Source organism: Cloeon dipterum, chromosome X, assembly GCF_949628265.1.
Source record: "Cloeon dipterum chromosome X, ieCloDipt1.1, whole genome shotgun sequence".
Lineage (NCBI taxonomy): Eukaryota > Metazoa > Arthropoda > Insecta > Ephemeroptera > Baetidae > Cloeon > Cloeon dipterum.
The window spans coordinates 5,459,853-5,479,840 of NC_088790.1; the positions used below are offsets into that span (position 1 = coordinate 5,459,853).

Below are 19,988 nucleotides of genomic sequence, written 5' to 3' on the forward strand. Positions count from 1 at the left end.
ATTTATATCTGCCGGCAATAAAAGGGAACGCACGATTACAATAAAATGTGAACAGAAATAATTGGAACCGCAAATTGATGCATAAAATAACAATTTGCTGACGTAACGAGATAAATGTGTGTCTTTATTATGCACTGGTTCATTTTTGGGGGTTTGCGTGGCAAAAACGAAATAATTGGACGCATTATAGTGAGAGCGATATATCTCTAAGCAGGTGGTTCTTCGGTAAAAATCTGATGTATTGATATATCTTCAGTGCCGCACCTCCCCCGGAAAAGGCGTAATTGGTTTCGTTTCTTATCTGCGGAATCAACGCAGCAATTATTTATACTGTTGAACGGATAGCATGCGTGAGTTTGGACACTAAAGCATAGTGACACCGACCCAACTGTTTAATCGCTACTTTTAATCAATCCATGAATCCACTCAAAAAATGAACATTTTGAATTTTGAGTATGGTTAATTTTATGAAATTGACGCAATGGCTCATCTCTTAGTTAAATTTATTTATTAAATAAGGTTGCCAGCTCGTAGTCACAATTAACAAAAGAATGAACAAAGTAGGTACCGAAAAAAGAGGCAAAAATATGCAGAGGAGGCCCCTGCCTGTCATTAATGCCATTAATAACACAAGAGCAAAACTGTAATATGTTATTCCTGGTAAAATATTTGCATATTCGCTGGCTGTTGACGCTGGCACGCGCATTGTTGCTCTTAATTCAGCATCTGTTCCTGTTTCAATGCATATACCGGCTAGTCTGCTTGTCACGCCCCGTAGTTGAAATCAACCCCGGGGGTTGCAACAACCCCTCTCTGCGAAGCGGCAGATGAATTGAATGCTGAATGCGCGTCGGCAATAAATGGGGGAGGCGAAAAGACGCAACTTGTTATATGTGTTACCGAATTACACTTACTTAGTTAATTCTGCTCGGCGGTGGTGAAAACGTTCTGCCGCGCGTTCTATATAATGCAACTTGTCAACTGGGGTAATGGGATTTTGATTAATTTCAAGCGGGCTGACCACGAGAGCATTAAATTTGAGAGCTAGATTCGCTCACAAGTGGCTCCAAATAGTTTAGTTGCAGACAATCTAGGCTGTTTCTTTTCCTGGGCCAAAATATTGAAAAAATGTATGATTATAACTAAATAACACAAGAGTGTACAGCAGAAAAATCACAAAAAAATCATTGCAATCGTCCACGATTTCACATTGGCTGCTTTACATAAAGTTAGTAGTTTTATCACAGCTCGAAATCGATAAAATTCATTAGGGGTTGAACTAGCAATATCTTTAATAAGTTTTGGTCTAAATATTTCCCGTAATCATCGTCTTGATTTTCACCCAGAGAATATTCAGCACTTTCCCGGATTTTAGGGTTTTCTGAAAAGCTAAAAATCACCATATCTCGAAAATCACCTCTACGTAAATTTCAGTCGTTTTTAAATATGCACATTGAACTAAAAATCGTTTTGAAATAGGATTCCTCGTAAAACGGTGCAAAATTTATATAATGGAATTCAGGCCTTGACCTCCCATCAATCAAACTACATATTAAGAAGATATTAAGGCGCCTAATTGGCACCAATTGAGACGATAAGATGAGCGTCGGATACTGCATTGGTCAATATGCTTAATAGATTTTGTCATAAAGAGGTTAATGCACCATTCAAGATTAAAGGCAGCAGTTTTTTCATTTTAATAAAATTATAATGACCCAGTACGATACTATACAATAATGATGCAACCGAAAAATAGAATTTCACTCATTTCTGATGAGACAATCGGCTCCAAAGTTTGAATGTTAATTAAACGATGAGCACTGTCTCCCTTTTGAAAATCATGATTTAGTTCGCCTGAAAGTATATTTGCCTCATAATTCACACACCGTTGCACACATCATAAAATTAAGCAAAAAATCATAGATGAACTGTTGAGTTTTTTGATAAATTAATTAATTAATTAATTGTTGTTCCAGTTTGCATTTCCTCTTCAATCAAATAGGGCTTTTTAAACAACTATTTTTTAATTTAAAAAACATTCACCACCAGCGTTATGATTTATACGTTCGTTAAAGAGGCTTGCTATATATTCGAGGCCTATATGAAACGTGCGAGACATGTGACATATTGATTAAGAAATGTCAAGTTAAAAGTCACGAGATGGACCGTTAAATACATATACGACCATTTAACTTTAATGTAACTGATTCAAGCACAGTTACTGCAGTACATGATACACCAAAATGTTAGAGAGCAATCTTATCTAATCAATGAGCTTCACACACAGCACTCTCACGCGCTAGCTGTGTAACCAAAAAGACGCGGCGCTTTGCCCTATCGCGCACAGACGGATGGACTGCTAAAGTAGGCCACACATGTAAAAAAAACTAGGGTAATTCTATTTTTATGCTTTTATATCATTAATTTGCTGTGAATATATTAAAAAAGAAAAAGGTTTTGCACTACAGTTGCTATGAAAAGCTGCTGACGCTTCTAATCAAGGGCATCAAGGTCAACTGGTTCAAATGTGCTCCGGCAGTCCCACCAACTTTTTAATGGGAGATATCCGCTGGCGTAAAAAAGAATAACATGCGGTGGGCAGCACACCAGCCACTCAGTCAGTTAGCATCCAACCATGGACCCGATCGAAGCCGCCGACATACAGAGCGCTTTGCAGAACTTTTTGGGCACGACAAAAGATGTGGCGTTTGAGTACAAGGTGGCCAAGGGCACGGAAAAGCTGCAGGGCTTCGTTTCTCTGATCAAAAGGGCCGTGGTCACCTATGAGGATGGAATTGGAGAGAAGAAAGAAGTGCGGCTGATTGTGAAAATGCCGCCGGTGTCCGAGCACCAGCTGAGCTACACCAAAGGCTCGGATTTTCATCAGAGAGAGTGCGACTTTTTTAACTCGGCAGTGCCTATTTTGGAAAGGAATTTTAAGTAAGTCACAGAATTACAAAATAAAAAATAATTACTTCATTTAATGACAATTCCAGGAATTCCCCCGCAAGTTTTCCACTAGTGAAATGCTTCTTAGCGAATGAGCGGGCTGTTATTTTAGAGGACCTGTGTGCGAGCAGACACGAAATCGTTTCCAAGCCTTTGAGCAGCACGAATTACTGCTCATTAGAGTACATTTACATCGAAATGGTTTTCCAGCAATTGGCGCTCTTTCACTCGGCGTCCGTAGGCACAAACTGGCCAAAGGTTTTGCCTCTCATCCAAGTGGACGGACTGTTCGAAGGGCACGGCAGGAACATGATGGAGCCCAGGATAAAAAATGGAGCTCTGTTCGTCGCCGAGGTCTTGCGGCTGGAGTTCCCGGACGCTTACAAGAAATACTCTGAATGGCTCAGCACTGGCGAGTTTTACAACAAGATCGTCGACATCTGCAAACCCAGTCAGCACCGGAGAAACTGCCTGTGCCACGGGGACATGTGGGAGAACAACGTCATGTTCCGATTTGACAAAGACCGACAGGTATAAATTCATAAAAAAAGCAAGAAAAGTCTTATTTTCCATGGTATTTAGCATTTATGTTTTGTAACAGCCATGACAAATGACCGGCAAGTGCAAATCAAAAGCTCAGAGAACAACAAATCTCTCCAATTTGAATGCAAAATTATTATTTTTCTGTTTCTGGAAGTGAATATAATTAGAGTAAAAAACATAGCTCTGGAAAAATACACTTAAGATCGCCACTTCTCAACGTTGAATTTAATTGAATAAAAATTGTAAAAATAGAACCCTCTTCAAAACAAATAAAATATTCTGGAGCAATTTTTTTAGTTTTTAACGTATATTAAATTTCCAGGCTCCTCATAAAGAAAAGTAAGTTAAATTGGAAGGGTAACGTTCCCTGAGAATGTTTTAGTTAAATGTTCTGAATAATACCAATTGCGAACTAGTATTTTTTCCTATTTATATATGTCTCAATGACAATTGTCCACCTTTTTTTCCAACACTGGTCATTTTACAAAAATTAATGAAAAAATATCCCAAACAGCCAACATCAATGAAAATAATCGACCTGCAAATGGTCCGCTACAATCCTCCAGCCTTCGATCTGCAATTCTTCATGTACCTGTGCACGGACAAGGACTTCAGGGACGCGAACGAGGTGCCGTTGCTCGCCACTTACGTGGATTTGTTCAATCGCAACCTGCCAGAGTCGGAGCCGCAGATGACCATGGAGGATTTTCTGCAAGAGTATGAGGAGTTTCGGCTCTTTGGCACTCTCTTGGCCGCCACGATGCGGCCTTCCGTGTTGCTAGAGGGCTCGTGGGTGTCCGAGAATGACGGAGAAATGAACGGAGACGTTGTAGAAAATTTTATTTATGGCAAGCCTGTGGAAGAAATGGTGAAACAATTTAAAGTAGATGAAACTTTTAGATGGGCCATCATGGCGATTGTTGACGAGCTCGTTAAAGAGCTCGACAAAACTGGCATTTAAAAATGTAAAAACTGTATGTACAAAATTTTAAAATGAAATATATTATTTTCTTTGTGAAAACAACTAACCACTTGTCCACTGAATTTTTATTATAAATAAGCTTAAGTTCCTTGGAATGATGTCTTGACCGATGAAGAATTATAATAAAAATTTAAAATGAGAAAAATGTATGCAAAATTTTTACTAGTCTGAGCAGTCCGGATTTAAAATTTAAAATGTATTTTGCAAAGAAATGAAAAATATACCTTTTTAAATGTTCACGAATAGAATATTTCCTCCCCTGTATAACCAGGGAATTTTCTCTCACAATCAGGTTTTTTACTACCGATATTTAAGTCTGCCTATATCCTAATAATTATAGCATTTATGTTCAGACCTCTTTAAATAATTTTAATATTTATTTGAAATGTTTAAAACTCCATATAACAGGAAATCATGAAAATTCGCTGCCACGAGCGGCAAAGAATTCACAGTCGCCACTTTAGTTAAATGAGAAATTAATTATTTACAGCCCCGAGGGCGGGCGGCGGACGTACGTGTTTTATTTACAATGTAATTAGCGCGTGAGTTGTTTTAAAACGGCGGCGCGGAGACACGGTGGCACGTGGCTTTGTTTACCGACGAGTGGCCACGTGCCGGTACACCCTCAAAAGCATGCGAACGCAGCTATGGTGCTTAAAACAAATGAGAGCAGGAGAGGGAGAAGAATTTTAGATTGCACGCATGCTGCAGTATGCACACAATAATCACGTTTTGCTCGCACAACACATGTTGTGATTTCGCTCAATCATCCTTCCCTCATTTGTAATTCTCGTTGATCGCCGCCTCCGGGTGAAACTGACCGTGAGAACAATTTTGCAGAGAGATGAGGTTTAGAAATGAAGCCGCAATATATAGATCAATTTTGAACAAATCTCTATTAATAATCATGTGAGGATAGGGGTTATTTTAATAAACGATTTATTTTATTAATTTGCTGGTCTGTGTACTAATTAGAAATAGTAAAAAACTTTAAATTTCTAATTTTGAGACCCTTTTATATCTGTAAAACACTAGATTAAGTATTGAAAAATATCATTTGGACTGACAAAATGATAATTTTTAAATTCGGAGAAAGATTTTAAGAAATTTACCAATTTAGGCAATTTCCGAAAAAAACTCGTTTCCAATTCATAGTAAGGCCGTTATAAATTATTTACTCGTATTCACCAGTGAATTACGCAGTCCACAAAAGATTGATTGATTTTATGAGACTCCCGCACCTTAGAAAAAATTTAATCTCTGCAACAATAAAGCCGTTGAGTTTTTGCACGCGATTATTCCAAAACACTTCGCTTGACAAGTTTTGGAAAAATCACAAACCTTACAAAAGGTAGGAAACTACATCATTCAATTCATCTGGCTGAGCATAGGAAAATTCCTTTACAATCCGACCACTTCTAAAGAGAGCACGTTTGAATTTGAAATTACGGAGGAGTGGATATTATTTCTTCGGTAAATTGGAATATTTTGTCAAACACGATCGAATGGAAACAAAAATTCACCAACATATTTTTATTAAAAGATGCACTCCCCTTTTTCAAGCTGAAATAGAAAATTTTCATTGTTTCGCTAAATTTTCTCATCCACAAATTGTTTAAATTTTTAGCTATCAATTTTGTAGCTCCGTCTACCCAAGTGAGAAAGCAAGATAAAATAAAATTGAATATATCTTACACAGAAAGAAGCATTCAAACGACAAATCCCCAATTAAAATAGCCGCATCTCTGATTGAGAAACGGGGTGTCACTGCGTCTGATTAAATTCTTTTCACAAGTTCCTCTCTCATTCACCTGGCATTGCTCATTCACTTTTTCATTATGTTGCGACAATTTTTCACCTCCTTCTCGGCGCGAATGAATACAAGGCAGAGGCGCGGCGTGCACTTAAAATTACGCAAGGAAACGCGCGGGGGACGAGAAATGAATAAATGAGTGTTGCTAAATGGCACCCATTGGTGCAAATAAAAAAGAACGACGGAGACTTATTTGCAGCGCAAATAGAAGGAATAAATTAGAAAAAGACTTGCCAGAAAAGTGAAAGAAGCGAGCAAGCGAGCGACGCAGAAAGGTTTAATTTGTGTGAATTGCCGATGGCAAAGAGATTCCGGGTGAAAGAAACGGACGCCTTTCTTGCTCTCGTATTTTTCTTTGATCAAATTAATTTTGTCGAGAGTGGCAACGATCGCTGAACGCTGAAGAAAACGTTCTGAAAAGATATCCTTCCAGCGAGGTTGATTTTTTATTTAATTACGTCATGGCATATTATGCGCATTTGCTGTAAAAATTGATAGGTCGATATCGGAGTTATTGGAATGTGAAATTTTTTCTACGCTTCCAATCGCCAACTAGGCACAATTATGCAATTTTTAGTCAATTGACCGGAAAATATTCGATCTTCTTAAAGCAAAACTATCAATTTAATCAACTGCTAATAAGTATGTAATAAACAATTCAAATTGATTTCATTTCTTGCTAAAGGAGCGCATAATAAATCTGCAAAATCAACAAACAAAAATATAAATGTGAGAAACTAGACGCATATTTGAAATGAAATCCTGAAAATCCTGATTTGTGTATTAAATACGCAGAGGTGAGCAATTTAATTACACACCTAGCAGGCAGCCACCCAGCCGAGCAAATTGTAATTCCTTCAATCGATGCATTGTGTACGTATCCGTATTAAATTCGAATATGTATATTGCGCGCGGGCAGGAGAGATTCCCGGCGGCAGACAATGATGATTATTATCATTACTGAACGCTCGAGTTGTTTTTGACTGCCTGCCTCACTTGAAATAATCTCTCTCCGAGCTCCCGTTTAATTTTCCATTGTGCAAGCAAGACGATCCCCGTTCCGAGTCAGCAGAAAGACAAAATTGATTCTCTCGCTCGCAGGCAGCAGCAGCAGCAAATATATTTAAAGCCGCCTCTGCCTCCACCAACCGGCAGCGAAATAAACAAACGCCTTTTCCGCCTTTTCTTTATTTCAATGCTCCGTTGAACATTCCAAATTGGTCATAATTTGTCTCGCAGTAACAACTTTTCTCTCCCATCCTTGTTACGTACACTCCATACGGAACACGCCACATGGGACCCGATTTTTTCTCTCGCGCTCGCCAATCCTTCGGGGAGCTGGCGAGCAGACATCTGCACGAATCGAGTCCGTATATTATATAATATATAAAATAGCTGCTTTTTTTCTTGCACCCTCTCCCCGTCTCCATTGTCGATTTGGCTAGAGGTTAATTAGAAAAGACGGAGCATCATGGATGAGTTCACTTGAAATTTTATTTGCATGGAACAATTAGGAATTGCGGAAAAAATTATTTAAATTCACTGGGGATAAAAGATTCATATGCGACGCGCAGGTATGGCGTTGGCTGATTGTGAGGTGAGGAGGTATTTGAAAATGTGGGAATGATGCGAGTTTTTGACAAGATTGTGCTATTAACTACGCCGGTCAGATCGGAAAAAGCCTTCGCGACACTCTGACAAAATGCATAAAAGAGCTCTGTTTCCCACATTACGAAGCTATCTTGAATCAGATTGGCGGAAACCAATTTTAAGGAAAGGCTGATAATTTTAGCTTCAACTTAAAATTGCTTGTCCCATACCTGCCCATATCCAAAACAAAAATATAACAAATTATATCTAAACATAATAAAAGAGAGGTTTGTTGACATGAAAGAACGTCAGAGATCTTCAATTGTCCGTTTAAAAGTAATTATATAAACTTGGCGACAGATTGTTCCAAAACCGGTAGCACTGAACTGGGAAGCACACTGCTCAGGCACTGAGACACCAGGAGTCGAATCCCGTGCAAAATTTCAGACGTTTTTCATTTGATGATAGTTTTTTGGAGGAAAATAGTCAGTTTAAAATGGTTGCCGTTCCTATATAGATAGTTTTTACCTCTGCTCAGAACAGCGCATATTCCCTCTGGGCTATATGAGCTCACTGGGTTCAAATAATAACACCGCTGAGCGGATAACATGGGGCCGCAGCAGAGGAGCTCGGGCCCAATCGTGGCTATCTTTTCGCATCCCCGCACTGAATTATTTGATTAAAACGCCAGACATTTGTCTCTAAAGCCGCAGGAAAGATGCAAACCCCATCAAAGGGCGAGTTTTTCCAGCCCGTTGAGCTATTTGAGCATTTCGACATTGGGCAGCCAGCAATGGATCTCCGAAATGCTGAAATACCTCCCACTGCCTTGACACTGTAAAAAAATAATGCCAACGGGCTGGTTCAATTTGGCTGCTTTCATATTCTATAAATTGAATATAAATTAATATATCCGTGGTTAACTTGGAAATATTTTTTCCCCTGTCACATTCCACCAGGAGAATTAGATTTTAATACCTTCCATGCACAAAACATGCGCGCCCGACCCCGACAAAATTAGTGCGATAATGCAACTCAAAAAGCCAATGAACGCGAAAGAGGTGAAACCCCTATGAGTTTTTGACTTGCACTCTTCTGGTAGTGGTAATTTTCAAAGATTTAAAATAAAAACATAAAATCATCTGGGGATCTGGGGATGATTAATAGCGTGATATTTATCTTACTGTTATTTTATTTATTTGTCTTATTTTTTTAAGAAAAAAAACCTGACGGATAAACTTGAAGCAACAAAAAGAGTAAATCCGACCTGCAAGATGGATCAATTGTGTTTCCTGTTTGCCAGATCTGGTGCTCACAGGCGGACAAGGGCGTTTCTAGGGGCAGCAGCTGCAGCAGGGCAAGATAAAGGGGCAATCAGCGCGCGGGCAGCGCGAATTCGGCAAAAGGCAAGGGTCAGCGGAGCAGAATGGCGCGCAGTAAAATGTGCGCGAGTGCCTTGGTTACTGCGGCGCCTCCTCATTTGGCCGGTTTGTAAGACGCGCTTTGTAATTTGATCCCCTGGGACAATGCGATTCTCATGAAAGATGCATGAAAATCCCGTTCTGCCGACGCCCGCCGACCGCACCCCATATTGTTAAGTATGTGCACAAAGAGACTCGCCGCCGGTCGCCACCTTTGTTTCACCCGACCGTCTTAATGCACTATTCATTTCAATTAACGCTTTCGCCACACACAAATGAAGCGCTCTAATTTCATTATATATCTCTCAATCCTACTGTGAATTTTAGGTAGTTTTTCATTTGCTTTTGGGGATTTTTTGGAGCGTAAAATTTATTGTGAGTAAAAATTTAAATATTAAAAACGAATTCAAGATTTCAATTACATTTTCGGAATCTACTTATCGAAACGAATCTAATTATGTACTATTTCCATACTTTTGGTAAAGTTTATGATTTTTCCAAAATTTCCCAACAAAAAAAGTGTCCGGGAAAATCAGTTTTAAAATTTTATTTAGATGTTTTCACAAAATCAAGCTTTTTTATTTTAGCTATTTCAAATTCTAACTTTTATATCTCGGCATATTTCAAAATCACGCGCACATGTAAATATTTGGCATTAATGGAATAAACATATTTTGAATTGAATTGAGCCGATGGCAAACAGCAAACCTCAAATTGAATTTAGACACTTCTCGTTCATTGATAAGAACACACTCAGCTCTGAAGCGTCGATCTCGGTCAAAGTCCCCTTGTTAGATTTATATCTGTACCCAAGCCTTGTTTGCACCAGTGCATGGCGTTACTTCTTCGTTATTTCCCAACACATGCTTTATTATCCGCAGCGGGGCAGTCACTTATTTTGATTCATATCTCTGTTAGTTTGTTGCTCCATCTCCATAATTCGGCCGTAAATCCCTCGACGGAAGCGAAGCAGGCAACACACTGGACCAACGTGACGAGCCGGTTGCATAACAAGATAACTGCAGGCGCACAACACGCAGCCACGACGTGGGGATATTTTCTATTTCACAACTGCGCAGATTTCAAACCTATATTTGATTAAATGTTGGAATTCTTTGTCGGTTAATAATGTTGATTTTCTCTGCAAAATTCTTAGGAATTTTTTTAGTTTTAATCCTTATGAAGTGGGGAAGATCTACTTTTTTCCCTGCTTGCCAGTTTAAATTTTAGGAAAATCGGCTCCAAAGTCTTCATACTAATAAAGCGGTGAACATCAACTGTCTCCTTATTTTAAAATCAAGATTTGTTTCACCAGAAGGGAAATTAAATAAAATTTACTTCTTTCCATGCGATGGTTTTTATTTTTTCTCCAGCTTATCCACGTTGGAAACCAACCGCGGTGTCTGTTGCCCTTGCCAAAAGGGATCGTTCATCCTATCATGTGCAGAATTTAGCTGACGGTAATAAATGCCAGTCAACGCCAATTGGGTGAAATGCGGCATAGGCATAGCTGTCCAAAATCCCGCGGCTGAGACGTCATAATGCAGAATTGATCAAGGGATCAAAATGCAACCTTAAAAGCCACTATTTCGAGTATCTTTTTGCGTAAAACTAAAGCCTTAAACTGTGAACCAAAGCCTAAAATAAAAATTAGAAATGCGAAAATGAATTCCCTCACTTGCTGGATGTAACGAGGGTGGCGTCGAACGAATTTGCAGAACTCCATCAGGTATAGGGAGAAGAGAGGAAGTAGGTTAATTTTTTTCAACCATGGTCTCGCGGACTCTAGTATAGGGTTTGCGATCTACAGTAACGAATTCCTGCCAATGCTCTTATCAGTCGTTTTTGTGACGTGAAGACCTCATCTTTCACTTTATCACAGGGAAATTTGTGAAAGTCATTAAAAAATTCACCTTCAAATCAATAATAAGTTCGTAATCAGAGTTAAAAAATAAAGAGTTCAGTAACTAAGCAGGATCCGTAAAATTTCCTGTCTTTTCATAAAAATCTCTTTATTATTTTGCGGAAGTACAGGAAAAATAATAAATTTTCTGGTTTTATGAATTTCCTATCTTGGAATACACTCCACATCCGCCCTCGCACGTGACACCGCTTTTAAAATAAGCAGCGGGTGAAAAGGGTCAAATTATGATTGTTACCCAATGTCGCTTTTCACCTTTTGTCCGTAAAATGAGGAAACGACTCTGTGCATCCTAAACGTTTCTGTCCACCGGCGAGTTTGCTCAAAGATAATTAGATCGGACGAGTATGAGCGCGAGAGAGACTAATTAGCAGCAACTCTCGGACTCGTCAAAAGCAACTAAGCGCTGAAGGCTGCGAATTGCGCGACGTAATGAGTCTAATTGTGTGCTCCTCAATTATTCGGGCCGGCACAGCTCAAACATTATTTGCTGGAGGTCAGGAGAGCATGTAAAATTTATTCAAACTATTTCCAGTGTCCATAAAGACTAATTTCTTTTTATCGCAGAAACGAGATTCCAATCTGCGGACCGCGGACGAAAATAAGGGGAGTGAGAGAGTGAGCTGCAATCGCAAACACAAAAGAGAATTGTTAGCCCTGCACGTGCGCGGCGTGCGGCTCGTTTTAAAATAATGAGTGGCCAAACTTTGGCCGTGGCCAATTACACGAAATCGGCTGTCACACATTTTAACAAGTGTGTTTCCAATTAAAGATTAAATAAAAAAGCAGAGATCATTTCAGTGCAACGAAGAAGAGAAATGGTTTATGATTCTGACAATTCGCTAGATTAATAATTTGTGTTGCACACATCTTTAGTCGATTAAGGTAAATGAGCAGAAATTTGTGAAAATCCTTTTAACCCTAGAAATGCTAACAAAAAATTAAGAAAAACTAACCAATTTCCCACTGTCGCATTATTTGAAATCGTGATTTTTTTCGCCAGAAAGGGAATTTACCTCATGATTCGAACACCATTGGATAGATTGCGATGAGAGGGATAGAAATCAAACGAAAAAAATCACGGACAAACCGTTAAATTTTTCGGTAAATTTGGAAAATTCTGATATGATATAAAACAGTTTCCTTCGTCCTGATTTCTTTATTGCATTGTAAAGATAAACTGTTGGTAAATTTAACAAACAATAAACTCAATGAACTACTTGCTAGAGTCAACATTGCAAATGATTTTAATTGTTGGCCTTCAAAGCTCTACTTAATAAATAGTATATCCGAATTTTTTCACTGATCTAAGAGTACAATTAATTAAAAAAATTACTGTTTGTAAATATAATTATGATATTTATCTGACCAAGCCTGAGCTACATTATTTACGAGGAAGATTTTTCTCTTACTGCAATTATAGATGAAATTTTCCATATTTGCGATTTCCGAGTTATGGACGTTTAAATCTCAATTTTTCAGTTTCCCCAGCTTCTATAGGCGAAGATAATTTATTAATCTCTATTTTTAATTAATTAAAAAAAAACTCGAAAATATCATATAATTCATGTTTCTGTATAACATATTAATAAAAAAAGTCAGTTTCGATTTTTTCCAGTAAAATTTTATGCTTTTTAATATACTCTTCGGCCGGTTGCGACCGACTCTCATCGATTGAGTCTGTCGGGACGGTATTATTTTTTGTTCATTTTCCGATGGCACGATCGGTTGCTCTAAATAACCAGCGAGGATTAAATAAGCAGAGCGGTTGGCGGGGACAGAGATGCAGCACGTAATTGTGTTGGAAACATGGCCAAAAGCCAGCCACGAGGAAAACATTGATCCTGGCTTTGGGGTTTAAATCAGTTAGTAGCAAAAAGTAGCGAGGGATGCACACGCGGATGGTCTCTCTGCGCTTCGGCGACCCGACCAGCAGGCAGAGAGATTTTTCGCCGCTCCGCGAATAAGCTTTTATTGCACCGCCAACATACTTACACTCGAAATCAATTTGGCTAAATCCCACATGGAGCTCCCTTGTGCTGAACCGAACCTTGGAATAAAAACACACTTCGATAATTTTATATAACAATCTGAAAATCAATTGACTTGAAAAACATTGAAAAAGAGTATTTCGCGTAAATTTTAATTAACGCGCGATTCTTTCCCTTTTCCCTTGAGTTTTAGACATCTTCTATTTTAGCCAGACACATCAGTTTATAATTGAAAAGTACCGCAAAGTCCAGAGTGATCGTGACCCGCCAGCGTGGTCCCAATGGGAAATGTCTAGCAGGCAGGACATTGATTACTTTCTGAGCGAACAGGCAAATTACTCTATCAGGCTGAACGAAACCTACCTCATTTTTATTTATTTAAATTTTGCCTTTGTAATCATGGTTTGGCAAAAGGGTGGAAAATTTACAAAAAAGCCTAAATGCTGTTTTTTATTTTAATTTCCAGGAAAACCTTTTGAAGTTTATTATTTTGAAAACAGTCGAAATTAGAAAACCCCAAATTTGTTACAGTTGGTTTATAATAAGATATTTACCAGGGAAATAAACCGTTCCAATTTAACTTTAGCTCTATTTGAGAAGCCCAAGAACGGAATAAAAACGCTCTTGATTATTTTAAACTGAAATTTGTCGTGATTTTGGACAAAGTTTTTTTAACTTATGGTAAGTTGTGAAATGTCGTTCTCAGATGTGAATTGTTTTCCCAGATTCGATCTGCAGGATTTGTGCCAAGTTGAGAACTTTCAGAACATGTGCAATTTGAGTGATATGTTAGAGCACCTTTCGGGTACTCAGTAACAATCAGAGCGTGTTCTGGTAGCTTCCAAAAAGTTAAATTAAACTTATTCTGAAAGCTCTTGACTTGGCCGTTCCAATGGTGTGCAGGTCGAACCAATACAGGACCGTTAGGCGTCGTTAATTGGTTATTAAAAGTTAGATATTATACACACATGTGATTTAATAGTTACGATCCTCGACTGCTACTCTGCCGACAGGGTTCGATTTCTTATTTCTTACCTGTTTTGATGGTCTTGTCTGACCTCAGGGGCGAGTAAAGCACGTTCCGAAGGTAAAAAGCAACCGATCCTGCAATTTTAATTTTATCTCTATTCACTGGAATTAAAAATCGCCCTGTTTCAACCCTCTTTATCTCGAAAAGTGCAGGTTTCTCAATCCCAAAAGGTTTTTAGAAATTCTATATACACACACTTGAGGTAATATTTGTATCACATACTGTGATTAAAATCAAACGGACCCCTTCTTGAGAATAATCAAATTTGAAAGATTATTCGAATTTTATTTTAATATTTGCAAATAGAGAAGTTGTTGGCCTTCAATTTAGGAATCGTCTGGCGCATATTTTGTGATTCATTACAATTCGAAATATTTATGATTTTGTGAACTCCAGTGGACCCGTGTTTCCCGATTTCACCCTGATTACTTGGGAAAGGTTAAACATTTTTGCGTGAAACCTGGTGATTATATGTTAATTATATAATAATAACCTAACATAATCGGAAAATGAAATATAACGACAAAAATTTAATAACTTTACAGATTATATCAAACATTCTTCGAAAAACTCGCCGTGGAAAAAAAACAATTAATTAACCCATTGAGCTAGGATTATTTAACATCATTTCCTGAATTGAATATAACATGTCTACAAATTAATTGGTGGGGCTTTTGATTACGCTTCAGCTCCACTTATGAGCGCTACGTGCAGCATAACTATTCGCAACAGCGTGGCTGAGTATCTCTCCACAAATAGATATTCTGATATTAATTAGAGCGAATTATATTTTGATGGGTTCACGTAGGAAAAATAACAAGAGAAATCGATTGCGTAATACACCTAATGCTTTATTTCATTTAACCACATTAATTTGCACTCAATGAACTGAACATAACCTATATTTATTTATTAACGAAAACAGACACGACAACATCTTCAAATCCGTGTTCACTCAATCTGAAACCGGTTTATGGCACATCCCATTTTAGTTCAAACTAATAAGAGAACGACAAAACTGATGGATTTTCTCTGAAGGGACAGTGGAAAGCAGGAATTTGAAGAGGTCTGCAGTGAGCTGTTCTCCCATACGACACAATCAAATTAATGAGAAGAAATGAAGCATATTTGTCAGCTAAGAAGTAAACTTCGCACACATTTACGCAAGTAAAAAGCAAAACGGAATGTTCAGCAGCGTTGAAATTCGTGAGTTTGATTATTTTGTGTGTAGAAATCCCCCTGTTGATTTCGTCTCTGTATATAATCTCTCATTTTATTGCTTGGATTTTGATAAATTACGATTAGATTTTGAGCCGTCGCACCGTGGTGATGATCTATCGCGGATTTTATTTAATCTCAGAGGGGGGCATTTTCTTTTTTAGGTTGAAACACGTCTACAACAACATTTATAGCTTTTTCCTTAACATTGATATAGTGTGTGTGTAATTTCCTTGTATTTCCTAAATCGGGCAGAAACCAAGTGAATTGAACAAATTCTTATTGATGTACTTGTTAAGAGTCGAGAGTACGTTTGCTATGCTTTGTACCATACAAATGAACCTATTTGTTGCTTGTCTTTTCTTTAAAATAGCAATAATAAATGTCTACACTGAGTGAGTATATTTTATGTTTTAGCATAAGTAACTGTAATTAAAATGATAAGAGCAGTTGAACTACTCAGAGTTCGTAGGCAAAGTAGTGATTTCCTGTTGACACAAGCATACTTCGAAGGAAATTATTTCAACATATCACAGCCAATGTGAAATATAAATTAAATTTTGCCTGTCAAGTGGGGTATGTGCATCATAACAATCTTTCTCCTCCAACGTTCACGCCAAATCAATTTCTTTTAAACACTTTTAATGTTCAATCTGCCTCTGATTGACAATGAACCAAATATACTAAATTAAAATATCTACATTTCAAATAAATAGTAAAAAATATGGTACACATATCTACAGTTCGGGGAGGGGGGATAAAGTATAATTTAGGTTTATTAAAAGTCAATCCACTGCCGACCGAAAAGGCGATCGGAAAATCACACATGTGCTTTGCTCTCACCTCAATCTAATAACTTTGGACGCTTTTCGGGCGCCTGGCTACTTTAAAAATGGCAGTACAATATCTCATTCTAGGTTGCTCATCACTTTTCATGTTAATGTTTTAAGGCTATTAGACGTGCACATTTAGAGCAGATAGTGAATTTACTTCGGCCTTTCGATCTGGGAACAAAATTCGCAAACAAACGTGGCAGAAAGTGGTTGTTTCATCTTGATAACTTTGTTTCATACGACAAGCCCACGTAACATCTAGATTTGAAATCTGCAACATGAAATAGCTGGGGCATGCACGAGAGCAACACATTTGGCAGAAAATTCGGTAGATGAACAAGAGGGGCACATAGACGCAACGCTGAAAGTAGTGCTGGAATTTAATTTTTGACTCTGTCAATGGATTCCTGTGGTTCGAATTAAGTTAGACAGCTGAACCACTCGGTCTACAACTCAAAATTACGTGCTGAAAATCGGCAGAAACGTAAAAATCGTTACTTTGGCGGTTAATGTTCTGAAAGTGCGCTAGCGACCAATCAGAAAAGGGAGCGGTGATCTCTGATTGGCTCTTTGACGTAATTTTGGTCTTAGATCGAGACAGTAGCGCCACAGCAACTACCAGCAAAAGCGAGTCAAGCGACAAGGCTGGTTACTGGCTTCAGGAAGGAACTGAGACGATTGTTGGATCCAAGTGTTGTTCATTCGACTGTTCGGTATGATTAACAAATCCAAAATGAACCAACAATCGAGTAACTAGGATCTAAATCCATTGACGTATCCTGTGTGAACCATCTCAATGCTGGCTTATCTGCCTTGTGGCGCTGCTGTCTCGATATTTGACCAACACTGCGTCATAGAGCCAATCGGAGATCACCGTTCCCTTCTCTAATTGGTCGCCGGCGCACTTTTAGAACAAAAACCGCTAAAGTAACGGTTTTTACGTATCCACCGATTTTTGGTAGGTCATATCGAATTATGCCAACCTCAGGAATCGATTGGCACGTTACAAATTAATTCCAGGGCTACACCTGATGTGGTATTTCACTATTTTCGATTTAGTCCTCAAAGAGCCCGGCTTTTTTGCGGCCACTTAAACGAGAAAATCTTTTTTAGATGATAATGTAATTCACACACAATGGGAGAGAGAGTCTACGGTGTAACATTCATCTTAAAAATAACGCGATCGTATTTATTCATATTGTATTCACACTATTATATGATATAACAATTTCTCATCAATTAATAATAAGTATTGTCTTGACTTTACCAAAAGCAGTCGCACCTCGAGAGGGTGCCGCCTTGAGAATCAACTCCTGGATGGGCTCGTGCCAGTGCCCCCAGAATGCGCTTCTTAAAGAGACCCCCCGAATTCCGTCCGAGAGGCCGGTCGAGAAGGTTTGCATACCTTTTCGCACCAGACTCCAATAAGCTTCCGTGAAAAAACCGTAGCCATCGCCTCCTAACGAGACAATTCTGTTCTCTAATCAAAACAAACGAGTCGAGAGAAAGAGAGAGTTGAAATGCAGTCGAGGCGGGTCCTAAGATGATCGTTTTGAGTATAGTATGTGTGAATGATATCATTTGCAAAATTTCAGACCGGCAAATTTCAATTGGCATTATATCCAGTTGAGAACATCTAAAACAGAGACTATGCAGCGAGTAACGAGTACGTCTTGCGCCGGCTTGAAATTTGAGGCCTGGAATTTCAAATTGCATAACAGTTCCTTAATTAGAGTTTTTGAATCAACAACGCTTTACTCATTTAGAGGGGAATATTTTTCGTTTCTTACATTAATCGGTTACATTCTGTCTCATTTTTCTTATCGTGTATAGCTACTTGTTTTGACTAAGTTCGCAATTGTGTCCTATGTAATTGCTAAGCACTTGTGCTTATTTCTTCTCTTAATCTTTGGATATATTGCAATCAAATATAAATGAGAATGATTTGGTCAACCAGTGAACATTTTTTTTTAACGGGAAACGGATGCGTCCTATTAAGTTGAATACACATCCACGGGGGGGAGAGCGAGAGAGAGAGGTGAATTCAAATGGAAGAAACAGTTATTTTCGGGGATATGCAGAGAATAAATTGCTGATTACAAAGTTATTTGCAATTATTACTCAAAATATTATGCGAGCTGGAGGGCGACTGACTGTTTAGGGCAGTGGCACCACCACTTGAACGTAATTTTGAGGGAAGTAGCCCGTCTTGCCGTTGACGCTGCCTTCGTACCAATTCTCGTCCACGCGGTTAACCAGCGTGATGTTATCACCCTCCTGAAACCAATGAAATAGCAAATTAGATCGATCGTATTTATTTTAATAATTGTGGTGAAAAGTAAATACATAAAAAATTTGGAAAGTGTTTCAATAAAAAAAAGTGTCGACTTTTATGATGTTTGCATGGACCACCTGTCCAGAATTTTGTTTGCGAGTTAGGGATTTGGACAGTTTTTAAGGAAAAACTTTGATATTGATTTTAAAATGCAAGTTGTGTTCAATCGTGATGATTTTTGGTATAAAAGATTAGCCATGTCGAGAGTAATTTTTTACTCCCAGAAATTCGCAAATTTAGCCATTGAAGAGACTCCAGCCAGGCGCCTCTGACAAAATATTGGATTCAAATTTCTAAAACAATCGACTATTTTCTATGATTTTTAAATTTAAATTTTTTATCAATTATTTAATTTAGTACATAAAAAACTTGATTTAACGGTAATAATTAATTTAATAAATTAATGCTTGAAAATATATTACGGTTTGTTTATTAAGAGATGGGCAAAATTGAATGTTAAAAGAAAGTTGAGCACCCTGACAGCGGTGGTTGGGTTAGATTGAAAATTCCAATGGAAGGATGTTCGACTTTTGTAGCTCCACAATGAGGCTAGATTCAAAAATTGTAATCATAATTTTATAATTTCATGTAATAAGCAAAACAAAACCAATTAAAAATAATAAAAAAAGATTTAAGTTTACCTTGAATTCAAGCTCTCCCGGGTTCTGCGCTTCAAAGTCGTACAAAGCCCTGCAGCACGGAGTTTGATTCATCGGAGTCCTTGCTGGGCTGCGCATCGGCGAGGGCAGTGGCGAAGCTGCAATTTCTCAAGTTAGTTTTGAGCCAATAATGAATTTGAATTTGCTTGATGTTCTACGAAAACCGACGCTAACTACAGGCAAATAATCGTAAAGCAATATTAAGCAAAAGCGGTTTTAAGAAGTGTGTAAGTTCCCTTGAGATTATTTACAAACCGACCTGAATTAAACTAAATCGAAAGTAACCCATGCGCTCTTCAAAATTATGTACACACGACCTTCTCTCTGCATACCTATATTGTTCTGATTATCATTTACCAGGCAGGAGCAAAGATTGCAGGGACTAATTTTGCTTAAATAATAATTACACTGGAAACACTCAGAGTCAGGTTTTGTCTGCAGGCAAATTACCAGCATTGGAGCGGGCTTGCTGATCAGAAGCTCCCAGCTCCAATTGATTAGGCTTATTAAGCACAGGTGAAGTATGCTGAGAAGAGCCTTGAAGAAGAAAGCACGTCAAGGACAGAGAATTTTTGGTGTTTTTTCGAGCGCAAGGACATGAGAGGGGCAAAGACAATGAAAAAACAAACCCTGCCTAATCGAGCTATTGCAATTCGCTTTTCGTTCGTTCTTTTTTCCCCCATTGGCCATTCATACTTTTCCC

At 38.2% G+C, this 19,988-nt stretch overlaps 2 protein-coding genes across 17 annotated transcripts in view; one reads left to right on the plus strand and one right to left on the minus strand.

Annotated features, from left to right (window-relative positions):
- Positions 1 to 2,463: 2,463 nt before the first annotated feature.
- LOC135946689 (uncharacterized) lies at positions 2,464 to 4,527 on the plus strand. Its single transcript, XM_065495004.1, has 3 exons — positions 2,464 to 2,940; positions 2,997 to 3,480; positions 4,007 to 4,527. Exons 1-3 carry the CDS (start codon positions 2,636 to 2,638, stop codon positions 4,451 to 4,453), a joined length of 1,236 nt encoding a protein of 411 aa, XP_065351076.1. The 5' UTR covers positions 2,464 to 2,635; the 3' UTR covers positions 4,454 to 4,527.
- A 10,539-nt stretch (positions 4,528 to 15,066) lies between these two features.
- The window catches only part of EndoA (endophilin-A), a 31,381-nt gene continuing 26,459 nt past the window's right edge, over positions 15,067 to 19,988 (minus strand). For 10 of the 16 annotated variants that reach the window (XM_065492401.1, XM_065492411.1, XM_065492408.1 and 7 more), the window contains 3 exons: positions 19,736 to 19,822; positions 19,268 to 19,383; positions 15,067 to 18,568 (listed from right to left, as the gene is read on the minus strand). In XM_065492401.1, the coding sequence (XP_065348473.1) occupies positions 18,449 to 18,568; positions 19,268 to 19,383; positions 19,736 to 19,822 (323 nt within the window). In that variant the 3' untranslated portion in view covers positions 15,067 to 18,448. The remainder of the gene's footprint in view (positions 18,569 to 19,267; positions 19,384 to 19,735; positions 19,823 to 19,988) is intronic. The other 6 variants (XM_065492417.1, XM_065492416.1, XM_065492413.1 and 3 more) reach the window with 1 other exon arrangement.

Bases quoted from the DNA above. Each gene is read 5' to 3' on its own strand.
- LOC135946689 (XM_065495004.1), top strand. From the start codon at position 2,636: ATGGACCCGATCGAAGCCGCCGACATACAGAGCGCTTTGCAGAACTTT. The intron at 2,941-2,996 runs GTAAGTCACAGA...TGACAATTCCAG, and splicing joins ATTTTGGAAAGGAATTTTAA to GAATTCCCCCGCAAGTTTTC. The intron at 3,481-4,006 runs GTATAAATTCAT...TATCCCAAACAG, and splicing joins GATTTGACAAAGACCGACAG to CCAACATCAATGAAAATAAT.